General features: G+C 38.6%; 1 protein-coding gene across 3 annotated transcripts in view; it reads left to right on the top strand.

Moving 5' to 3' along the window:
- Positions 1 to 12,174, top strand: part of CDH13 (cadherin 13) — a 500,702-nt gene that overhangs the window by 454,681 nt on the left and 33,847 nt on the right. For all 3 annotated transcript variants that reach the window (XM_054840727.1, XM_054840728.1, XM_054840726.1), the window contains one exon: positions 10,194 to 10,336. In XM_054840727.1, coding sequence (XP_054696702.1) covers positions 10,194 to 10,336 — 143 coding nt within the window. The remainder of the gene's footprint in view (positions 1 to 10,193; positions 10,337 to 12,174) is intronic.

Here is a 12,174-nt window from a genome sequence, read left to right as displayed (position 1 = left end):
TGTTGCTTGTATAAAATATACTTTGGAGGGAGGAGGATTTATTTTTTATTATTTCTAGCTGATTTTTTTTTAATGATAATTTTAAATGGTACTTCTACTTGTGTAAATGGGAAGTAGAATGTTATAGTGTTTCTAAGTATAATGGCATATTGGTATAGACCAAGTAGTGCCTAGAGTATCCATTTTATTATTTTGTCTGCCTTTTAAAGTATGTTGTATCAAAAAAAGCACCCTTTCAATTGTCAAAGTAAAAAAAAAAAAAAAAAAAAAAGGCTGAAATATTTCTGAAAGATGTTTTACATTTTCAGCAGACTTTCCTGTGACTTGCTGACATAAACCAGATACCAGCCAAGAAAGGCTGTAGCAGAGCCAAGTTGTCCTTTCAGAGCACTGGGCAGACTCCTTTTCCTGCAGTAAATATCTATATATTACTGATAAACTGGAAGGGTGACTGAAAGGAGGTGGCTCAAATGGAACCTTGTCCTAGAGAACATTCTGTGCTTATCCAGCACAGAGGAGTTTTGGTAAAAATTGCCGAGCTTCTTCAGCGTTATGCTCAGCCCTCTTGCACCCCAGCATTCCTGCTCCGGTTCTCTGTAAAAATACACATTTCTTTAGACCAAGCTGAAATGAGTTTTTCATGGGATTGAATCAATGGAAAACTGGTATTAACAACAACAACTATCTGACCAAAACATGAATGTGTATAAACCTTAAGCCTTAAAAAGCAGCATATATCAGTCTTGTGCAGCACCACTGAATTTAGTAGCGTACATATCCTGTCTACTGTACATCCTTACAGATACGCATGCACTTGGGAGAGGATTATTACATTATTTCATGTGCCAGGCTGGCACTGAAGCCAGAGAAGTGTGATGCCTATTCAGATAGGGTTAGAATACACTACGTGTGTGCTTATGTTTGTACATAAACTCCTAGAAATTTGAGAGACACCTCAGGGTGACCCGGGAAAAAACTGCTGCAGTGGGTTACTACAAAGATTGTCATGCCTGACCTGCAGAGCTGGGCTATGCACTAGTGTGTAGCTAATGAATTCACCCAGGAATACGTCCGGTTTATCAAAGAGGAACATGAATTTTCAGTGACCAAAAATGCACAGGGTGACTTGTGGCACAACATTGATGGGGATTTTCATTTATTTTTTTTAAATTGTAGTCTAAGTTGACATTTCCAGCCTGTGAAAATACAGACAGTCTGCCAGCCCATAAATATGTTCCATGAAGCTGAAAAATGGCTATTGCATAAATCCTCTATCTTCAGTAAGTTTAAAAATGCATCTGACCTAATACCTTTCTCAACCATGTTGCCAGAAAATGTGATTTATTTCAGGTTTTAGATTTTTTTAATGATATGTTTATTCTGGTTAATAATAGCATATTTTAGTTACATTTGCTTTTAATTTTTTTTATTGTAAAGAATCTAGCCAAAGTAATTTGAGCACGTCCAAATCTCTGCAGGAGAGCACTGCAGGCGATATTTTACAGCCTACTGCACATTTAGCATATAGACACACTTCTAGTAACAGCATTTCAACAAATTCAAACCCATGCATTTTGTCTGATCATATATTTAATGGGAAAAGATGGCTAACTATGCTTAGTTTTCCAACTGTATTGTATAAGTCAAATATGGGGAATGGAAAGTACAAACAGATGACAGTTTAGATTTCTGACTTTAATAGCATCTTTTGAAGATTGTTGGGGACTTCTTAACTGTGTTAACAGAGCACGTTTGTAAGGGATATATGTACATCAGGGGTTTGGCCAGATGCAGTTAGGTTTAAGATTCAAAACAGGTCTTTAAAACTGTCAGTGATCGTTTTGTGGAATCACAAAGACAAATAGAAGACAGTTACTGAAAGCCTTGAGGATCAGTAATCAACATGTACATTTAACCAAGTGACCGGAAAAGATCGGAAAAAGCCCTTTAATGGGCTCTCAGTACTGTTGCCTTTATCATTTCTCTTATAACTTGTAGCTTTTTTGATTAATAAATGCTTACATTTTGTCTCAATAACATTCTGTGACGAAGCATTATGCTGTGATGTGAAATCCTCTGGTTACTTTTTAGCACTTCCCTGCAATGGAAATGCTTTTTTTAGGTTGTGTCCATAGCACGGTGGATAGATATCCAGGCTAGCTTTAAATAAGCTAGAACTAGTAACAGGCTGTTATTGATAGCACTGAGCTTAATGCAGGATTTTTTTTCTGATGATTCATATTACAGGAGTGAAAAGAAAAATGCTACAACTAAAGAACCAGTTCAGCTGGCTGACTTGGTAGGGCTGCCTGTGTTATATCATCTTATTTCTATACATTGGATGACCTATTGCCACTGTTCAACAGGGATCTTGATTAGCTCTGCCATGAACACTTAATGTTCCCAGTTCTCCTAAACTGCCAAACTCCTCAAACGTCACACGTGTACCTGAATTGCTCGTAGCCAAGTCTCCTGCGTGCAGCCCATAGCTCTGTTGCAAAGAGCACACTGAGCAGTCAGTATGTCTCTGAACAGAGTGAGATTCCCTGATGCATTCCCTCAGGAAGGACCAGACCCACACGCTCAGGGACAGAGCAGGGTGTTGAACGCAATGTGGAACAGGGGATTTAACGAGTGCCAAGGTAGTGTTGCATTTCCACTTGCCAACAGCAATGTAGCTGGTGTGTGTATGAAAACCAGGACCAATCAGTTTTTGCCTCTCTCTCCCAACACACAGCCATTTACCTGTTGACGTGTTTTTGTTATTTCAGGCAGTGTTATTTGAATTGCAAATGAATTATGAAAAAAAGGCTTAGGTTTGAATTATTACTCAGTAATGCCTACATAACAGAACACCCTAAGCAACAGCAGAGTTACATTGAAATTGTCACGATCTGGGGCCCATAATAGTAGTTTTATACTTCTGACAACACTGCCACGCTGACTGCACGCACTCATTTAAACAGAGTTGCAAAAGAAGGCACAAAACTGTGAGGGCAGACCAATGCCAACGGCACTGGAGAGGAGTGGTTGGCATCAGCACTTTCTCAGAGCACGGACCATCGCTGAGCGTTGGAGAGATGTGAAACAGCGTCATGCTCACGTGCAGGCTCAGATCCAGGCACTTTGAAGTTGAAAAGCGAGCTACCAGCCTCTGAGTCTACCTCATACAGAAGTATGTGAAGACATCCTCTAATATGGATCAGTAGAAACTGTAGAGCTCTTCAAGGGTCATGAAAAAGAAAAACGTATTTGGGTATGGAAATGGGAAAGCAAATGAGGACATAGTATTGAAAGGAGGTATGAAAAGCCCTTCTGAATAACTGATTTTCCACAGAACTGCTTACTGGTAGTATACTTTAAGCTAATGTGATAAGGTAAAGATGAGCCTCACTGGCAATCTCTCTATTTCACTGCCAGAATTTTTTGTTAATATGGTGAATTCGGTTATCCCTAATAATGCCTCCTTTCTGTTGTCAGGACATGCTTTGTCACACTAAACACAAGGACCATGGATCACGTTACTGACTTGTACAACATAGTGTTTAGGGGCTGCAGCAGCAGATTTTAGGCAGTAGCTTTGTATCTGGGTATAGCATGGAAAACAAACCTGTATATTCACTTGCACCTTGAAATTAAAACACTTTATTCATCAACATTGTTTTTCAATAGCTGAAAAAAGTAAAAACCTGCAACTGCTCCAAGGATATTCTTCCGATGGCTTTACTGACACAAACATTTTAAAATAATAAAAAAAAAAAGCCTGGAAGTTGCATAATAAATAGCTTTACAAAATCAATTATTTATATAGTTAGGGAACATTAGATGTAATATATATTAAAGAATTACTACTATTGTTTTCACTTGGCATGGGTTAGCAATTAGAGACCGTGCTGTGCGAGGCTGTGACTATACATACATGAAATGTAAGTTGCTCTCCCCAAGCTTATAACCTAAACCAATATGGGAGCAGGAATACCTTTGTTATCATATAGTCAAATAGCAGAAGAATTGCAGTGTGTCATCATTAATTAGCCTGGAGTATCTTTCAGCTGGAGAATTGCATTGCAATAAGGTTTCCTTTCTACTCCTTCTGATGCCATATGCTGCCATAATTAGTGCAGGCAAAAGGTAATGATAGCACAGTGGAGAAGATGGAGCATGATGGGAAGCCGGTTGATCTCTAAAGCTCTACATTATGTCATCCGAACATGAAGCATATGAAGCACAATGCAGTTTTAATCCAGGTTTTTTATGTTACACTTCTATTTTTTTGAAGCATTTCTGTCTTTCTCCTAGAACCCCCATTGTTTACAAAGGCGCCTATATTTATGCTGTAATTGCTGCACTGGTCTCTCCCAAATACCTGTGAATATTCTTCCAGAGGTAGTCGCTCTTGATTTTTCAGGTGGGCTTGATATAATGAGATGAAATTCATAGTGGCTGGATTTAAAGATTACATAATGGCTGTATTTAGAGATTTTTTTCATTCAGAGGCATAAGGGAGTTCTCATGCTGAGCTCTTAGGCACAGACAATACAAAGTTACCTTCCCCACTGATCATTTTACTTGGATGGTTCATGAAGAGTGCACAGAAAAATTTCGGGGACTGCCATTCTATGGTATAGTCCCAGCAGGAGCAAGACAGATATGGTAACTTCAGTATGTTACCTAATTGTAGGTGAACTGCTATGGATTCAGAAATGTGGATAATGTGAATGCTTTCCATTCAAAATACAAATGTGTAGCTATACTTCTTAGATGAAATATTGGGTCTATTCAACTGATATTTTTTCACTTAAGTCAGTAGGAGCAGGATCCATAAAAGCAGCAAATATGATTTGGAAATCTATTATATGAATGAGCTGTGTTATATTTCTGATACTGACTCCTGCCTGTCAGATTGAAACAGTATGAAAATGGTTACTATCAGTATTTTGACTCCTTCGGTTTCACCCAAGGCCAGTGAGTATACACACTCATATATATATATGTATATGTATGTATCGCAGAGAATATGAATTTTTACTCATCTGGGTTTAACTCCATTTTAAACATAGTTTCAAAAAAATTGAGATGAGCAACTACGCAATTTGAAAATGCCAGTAAATATCTTTCTGCATCTTCGGAAAGCTATTCAAATTATTCTTTTCTATTCTGGCTATCTCAGTACTTTTGATCTCCCTCATTGCTGTATGTTCTCAGTCCTTTTTGCAATGATTTACAGATTTTATCCTTTTAACGGCTTTTCAAGGCAGAAATACATCTTCACCATTTTAAAGCTGAGTTGGGGGCATAGCATGAATTATAGGGCTTCCTTAATTCCATTGTGACAGAGCCGGGACTCAGAGTCCAATTCTCCAAGTCCTAATTTAGCCAGACCAGCCTTGCTCACTAGTCCACCACAGTGTCAGCTTGCCGCCTACAGTCTCTTGCCCCGTAACGCATTGTCGTAGCAAAGCCTAACTGCAGCATCAGGCAGCTCTTTCATGGGGCCAATGCCACTGTACCACTTCCTTTCTGTTGCATCTTTCTGGTCATCCAGTCTCCGCACAACGTGACTTGAGCAGTCTCCAGATGTGCAAGGCTGAAAACCGCCATCCTGACGAGCCTCTCTGACTCGCTCACCTTAACTCCTGTCCATGCCACACATCAAACTGGCGCAGATGCGTCATTCAGCACAGATCTGGCTCTGCTTCGTTTTGTCTTGTCTTTCTGTTAAAGCGTAAGAGCCAAGACCCCTTGACTCCACATGGGAAAAGTCTGGCAACTATCAAGCGCTGGAAGTCCTTGCCAAGAGCAGCATCTGACTCTGTGCCTAGCTGCCTGGCTGCTCTCCTGTGGCACCCTGGGCTATTGCACTGTCGGCTGTGAAATTCTTTTTGTGGCTAGTGCAAGGTTGTGGCTCTGATTAGATTTCTATGTCCATATTATCACCACTGTTCTGTGTAATGATCTTCTGTGCTAATCAAGCTGCCAGCCACCGGCACCATCACATCTGCTAGCAACCCCAGGAGGTGTTCTCTGAATTATTTCCCTGTATTACAGGAATGGGAAGATGCCATTTATAAATTTTAAATTATGTCCATATATTTGCTACTTTATTTTAGTTCTGCACCATATAGGCCAAGTGCATATTTTGATTTGTGTTCTCTTGTTTTGCATCTACAATCCCTCTGCATCTGTTTGTAGGTCTGTGTTTAAGGTGTGTACTTACACTTCGCAGCAGACGATTTCCAGTCAAAGGGAATTGTTTTTTCTACTTCCTTCGCAATACCTGGTTTATAGATAGTTCAAGGACATGAACCTAGTGCAAGGAAGTTACAGACAAAATAGGTTACACCCACTTTGCCCATGCCCTGTTGTCATATAAGCCCTTGGGAACTGTAAGCTGTTGGCATGGTTTAAAATTAAAAAAAAAAAAAGAAGTAAACCCCACAAAGCAGCACTAAATGCAATGTAGAATAAGTCCAATAAACAGTAATTGGCACACCAGAGAACGTAGTTCTCTATACATCCATACAGATGTATCAATGTGCTTATGATTATCAAAACTGAGTAGGTACACGCAGGCACATAAGTTCATGTTTAACCACCTAAAAAAATGGTCTGATTTTTCAAAACTGCTGTGCAATCAGCAGATCCCACTAAAGTCAAAAGTAGGAAGTGAAGCTTTGTATTCTATACTACTATTTTTTATAGTGCTTTTCTTAATGAGTCTATTCTAAACCTTTTGCTAGCAGTGCCCTCAAAAAAATGAACAAAGAACAATCATCTTAACTGTGCTGCAATGTACTCTTACAATAAGTAAAAAATGTGGTGGGAAAGACAAAGTACTACTTTTACAATATCCTGTGCCAAATCACAGGTTATACAATTCAGGTTTTTATTTGCACAGCCAACAGTGCTTTGTAGAGCAATCAGGGAAGATAATACAATCCATTTTAAATTCTCATTACTTTAGAAGTGTTGAATCTTCTTAAATTGTTTCAGGGTTAATTGAGAATTTGCAGTTTTACAATAGACTAGGAATTGTTTAGGCTGCCCTTGTTTCATATTTTTGTGCATACCTTTGTTGCAAAGTTATAAAAACAACAATAAAAAAAGAAACAAAGAAGTGAAATGAAATAATGATCTGCATTGTTACTATTCTAGTAACTCAGTTTTACGGGAGATAAATCTCAAGTATTGATTAATGTTTAAATGGTTATTACGTGGAAGGTCATGTTGGGTTGATGGAACGTCTCACTATGCACTAGCATTTGCCTTTGATTCTTTTCCACATATTTCCTAAGGGATAATTTCTGCCCCTGGGGAAGCCATTGGTGAAGCTCTGAGTGACTTTTGTGGGAGCATGAATAAGCCAAGTGTTTTCACTATTTGTCTCTTTTTCTTATAAATTGTAAAAGGTTCTGGTTTCCAAATTTGTCCTTTAGTTTATTTTAACACAGTAATAAATGGCTCATAAAAATGTGGAATTTTTCATGGCTGTATATATTGAAGTTTTGATCCTGAAACTGGCTGCCCGAAGACCTGTGGGTTCCTGTGTACCATGGAAAAGTTAATCTGGTCCAGCAGCCCTGAGGGGGTTGCGTTTGTCCAGCCTGAAGCAAGGTCTCGGTAAAGAACAGCAGTCGTGTGGACAGGGTTGTCTGCTAGCACCTCTGAAATTAGCCATGCTCATCTTCTGTAGGACAACATCACTTCCCCTGGAGGTACACCAAAGAAATTTTGAGGCAGCTGATGATTCTTTTGGTGAGAGGTATTTCTCTGATGAATTAAGAGAAGGCTTTCTGCTAAAAGCAATTTTGTTTTTCAAAGACAAAACTCAGTATTTTTTCTTTGTACTATCATTCTTTTGAAATAACAGTACTTTATTGATCTTTGAAGTATAATGTCAATCTATAAAATAGTTTATTTAAATGGACCTGTGGGCCACATGGCAAATTCGTAGGGATTCTGGAGCCCTGCCCTTTCTAAGGCATAAATTCAAGTCTCGTTCTGCCTCCAGCGAATCCGGTTATAATGGATACCTGATCTGGGGGCTGGGGAAAAATGTCTCTGTTTCTGGCCTGCATTTCTCAGGCCTGAGCTCCTGTATGTGCACTGCCTCATTTATGCATGAGGAAACCAATTTGCCCGGAACTTTTTAACAATTAAGTTTTCTTCCTGCTGAATAGTATGGTGTCCGTGCCCAAAATTTATTATTCAAAGGCTATTATAAGTCAAATCCGTTCTAATCTTTCCTGACTTACATAGGGGAAAAAATCCATCTTTGCTTAATGACACCTTCCCATGGCATTATTTCAAATGTCGGAGGGGAAGTTCCTGGGATGAGGGACGGAAGAGATCCATTCAATAGGCTTTTACAGTGCCGTCTTAATGACAGAATTTAAGCTTGAGCCATGCACTAAGTCATTTTCTTTTGTTTTTCTTTTACCTTCGGCCAGTGATCAGACCTACTGCTCAAACACAGTAAAATTTCCTGCATGAATAATGAATGATGCTGATGGCCATCTCGGACATCTGACAGCTCAGAGCTGTGGCTCTGCCTAGCTTTTCCGAGATCCCAGCGAAAATCCAAAGCTCTCAAAGTCTGCCTGATCAAAATAACTGTGAAAAAGCACAAGTTATACGGGACTGAGCGCTCTGAAATGAGGCCTGGGGGGTCAGAGGCAGCCGGCTAGGACAGCCACACATTGCCCCCTCGTTGTAAGCCATGACAATGGAAATCCCTTACCAGTCTGCTGGAGGGATCTAGCAACTAATCACAGCTTATTTTTCTGCTTTCCAGAGGGCACAAGAGACTAAAGCAAGCCTCTGAAATAAGCATTCAATGAGACCATGTCTGCCTATTTTGGCCTGCAATTTATTCTTTCCTCTTCTAGCAACTGAGATTTTGTTTCATTTTACTTACTTTTTTTACCCTCCTAACAATCATCTGTTATTTTTGATTATTCCCTCAGAAAATAGTTGTGCTGAGAAATTATTTTTGGCAGCGTTATCACATACACACCTTTCAGATGAATGCCACTGCGAGGCACTGGCTAGGCACATCCTCGTTAAACAATAACAATTTTCATGCCAATTATTTATAATTTAAAATGTCTATAGAAGATTGTATGGCTGTTAATGTCCTATAACAATTCACTACAAAAAAGGTAAACAGGTTATTATACTAAGTATTGATTATATGATTGGAGTTTTGGTTTAAAATATTAACACATTTCATTGGAGAGGGAATTGGTACCAGTTAATTCAGCTCTGTGTGGTTATATTACTTAATATATTTTAACTGAGTATAGAATTAGGCCCTAATCATGAACACTCTTATGTTTATTACTTCAGTCAAGTAGGGCAGTTCTTAGTGCATAAACTCCACAATCTCTCTAAACGTTTCCAGTATCAAGGCCTAAATATTTGTGCCAATTAATGCAAAGAAAGCACAACAGCGAATTTTGTATTGAGGGATCTTGGCTGACAGCATTTTTGAGTCCTTATTTAGACAACATGTATGTGGTTGAATTGTTCCAAGATTCTGAGCATCTATTTGAAATCAGCAGCAGCAGGAAACTACAGATCACAGACTGCAGAACAAATGTGTGCAAACCAGGGCTGCATATAACGCACTCCCGTCAGACCTAATGAATCCATAGTCTAACTCTCTTTTGGCTACCATACCCCCAATTTATTACATTTCCAGCCTCACCCAAAATAACTAATTGTAAGAAAAAAATGGAAAACACAAAAAAACCAAATTAAAAATATAATTGCTAGTCCAGCCAGAGTTTTGCTTCTGGAAAAGGAGGACTGTGAGAGGATTCATGAGGTCTGTAAATACTTGTGGTGTTGCAGAGGTCCCTTGAAAGTGTTCAGGTACTCTGGCTGTATAACACAGCAGTAGGAAACAGGTCCTGCATAATGTTTTGAATTTTGATTTCTGTACTAAGCTTTGGGACACATGTATCCAAAGAAATTGAGTCAAACCTCTCTCTATATCTCCCCCTGCCAGGTAAGCATAACAATAATGAAGTGTCTCCAAGCGAAGGCACAAGGTTTAAACTGAATTTTTTAAGTATTAAGAAATCCACCCCATGAAAGCTAGTGAGCGCAAAGACAAATTATTTTATAGTAATGTAATTTTTTTATGTCTAGATATACAATTTGTTAACAACTTCTGTATTTTTATTTAGGTATTCGGTTTACAAGGATCCAGCAGACTGGCTAGAAATTAACCCAACCAATGGTACCATCAGCACCACTGCTATCCTGGATCGGGAATCTCCTCATGTTCAGAATAACATATACACTGCTCTCTTTCTGGCAATAGACAGTGGTGAGTAACTGTTATGCATCATATTCACTAAAGTATATGACTTTTTTCCCTGTGTGAAATTTCCTGTTCAGAAAGGTGCAGGTGTAGATTTAAGCATACGCTTCAGCACTTTGCTAGGTGGCCATGTAAGGTATTAGAGATCGTTGTGACAAACAGAAAATAGAGAAATTAACTTAAACCTTCAAACTTAGAACAGCTTTGATTTACAATTACGTCTCACACATTTATTCCTACACTGAGATTTTAATACTGATGCAAATAGTCTATGAAACATTCTTGGAAAGTAATAAATCATCTTTATCAGAGTTAATTTCTTCATAATATTTGAGCAGTTAGTAAGCCTAAGGCACCTAAATACCAATAACAACTCATCCCTGATATGCTGAATTCTATTCTATTCAATACAATGACAGTGACAATAAAAACATAAGTAAAAACCCTTGTTAAAATGCAATACTTTTTACATAATGCGTGGAATAAAGTTCCTTCTGTCAAATATAATCAAAATTAAACTATTTAGTGAAAATTCAGTGAGTGACTTTGGAGCAGAGAAAGAGAAAATCCTGAACGTTCCAAATCTCCAGAGCTAAAGGCACAAAATAAATAAAAGATTTCTCTGTAATATAACAGCTAATATGCTCACGCTTTTTCACAGCTGCAGCTGGTTTAGCCCTGGTGATGAATTGTAAAATGTTCTTTTTAGGAGAGTAATTCTACATTTTTGTAACCACATGACTCAGGGAACATTTGCAGGGCCTGACAGGAAAAAGAAAATATCGCCTTAAGTATAAAAGAAAAAAAAAATCTGTTGAGATGATGATTTACTTATATATTCATATACATATTTTTCTCAGGAAATTTGTATGGAAAAATGTAGCACTAAACTTATCTCTGTCTTTTACTTGCTATTGGACAAAGATTTTTTAAAATGCATCTTAAAATCTGGTACACGGGGAAATGTCATTTTACAATGAAAGTAAAAATTCAGGATAATATTATTGAGGGGTTATCAAAAGGACAAAGTTGCTTATGTTGTAAAGGTGGAGTCAAATATCCTCAAAGAGAATAGATGGAACAAGAAGGTGAATATTTCCAACTGTGGAAACCAGTCTGAATAAAGTGGATTTTTGGGTATACCTTTATGTTGCGCTTAGGGCAGTAACATGCATTGCTCGTCTCTTCGAAGCCAAGAACCTCACTGCTAGGTGACCCCTCTTAATTCCCAGAATTTTTTTCCGTTCCGGAAAAACGAGAGAAGGGAAAGGTGTCTGTGCGCTGAACAGCAGAGCAAGAGAAGATACTTAACGTGGGTTAGAGACAAGGAATCCTGTTCAGTTGAGGGACTGAGTCAGCATCTAATTCAAGTGGCCGGTACTGTGTTTATTTGTAATTCTGCAGTACTGTTAGCACAGGAGCTAATCTGCTCCAACATTATTGACTTCTTTGAATGAAGTAATTAGAAGCCACATGTGTGCATTTAGTACTGTCATGCTAAGGTCTTAATAATGATCATTCAGGAGTTTTGTACTACTTCACTGTATGTAGCTCAGCCACACGTGGAAGTGGCAATAAATAGCAGAACTTAAATAGCTGATATTAACCTTGTGGTCTGTATCACCCCTGGATTAATTACCAAACAGCTTGTGAAACACATTAAACTTAGACGCAGGTTGGTAACTGGAAAAATTATCTGCTGGTCTGTATAAATATGTAAGAGTGGAATCTGTGGGAGCTGAGAGGAGCAGGAGCTCCTCTGGAGCCCCAACCACAACCTCCATCACACACAGATACTTGCCAGGTCACACCTGGCCAGGGGAGCGGTGCTGGGGAGTGGGACT

Source organism: Grus americana, chromosome 13 (assembly GCF_028858705.1).
Source record: "Grus americana isolate bGruAme1 chromosome 13, bGruAme1.mat, whole genome shotgun sequence".
Taxonomy (NCBI): domain Eukaryota; kingdom Metazoa; phylum Chordata; class Aves; order Gruiformes; family Gruidae; genus Grus; species Grus americana.
This window is presented reverse-complemented; position numbering and strand designations above follow the sequence as displayed.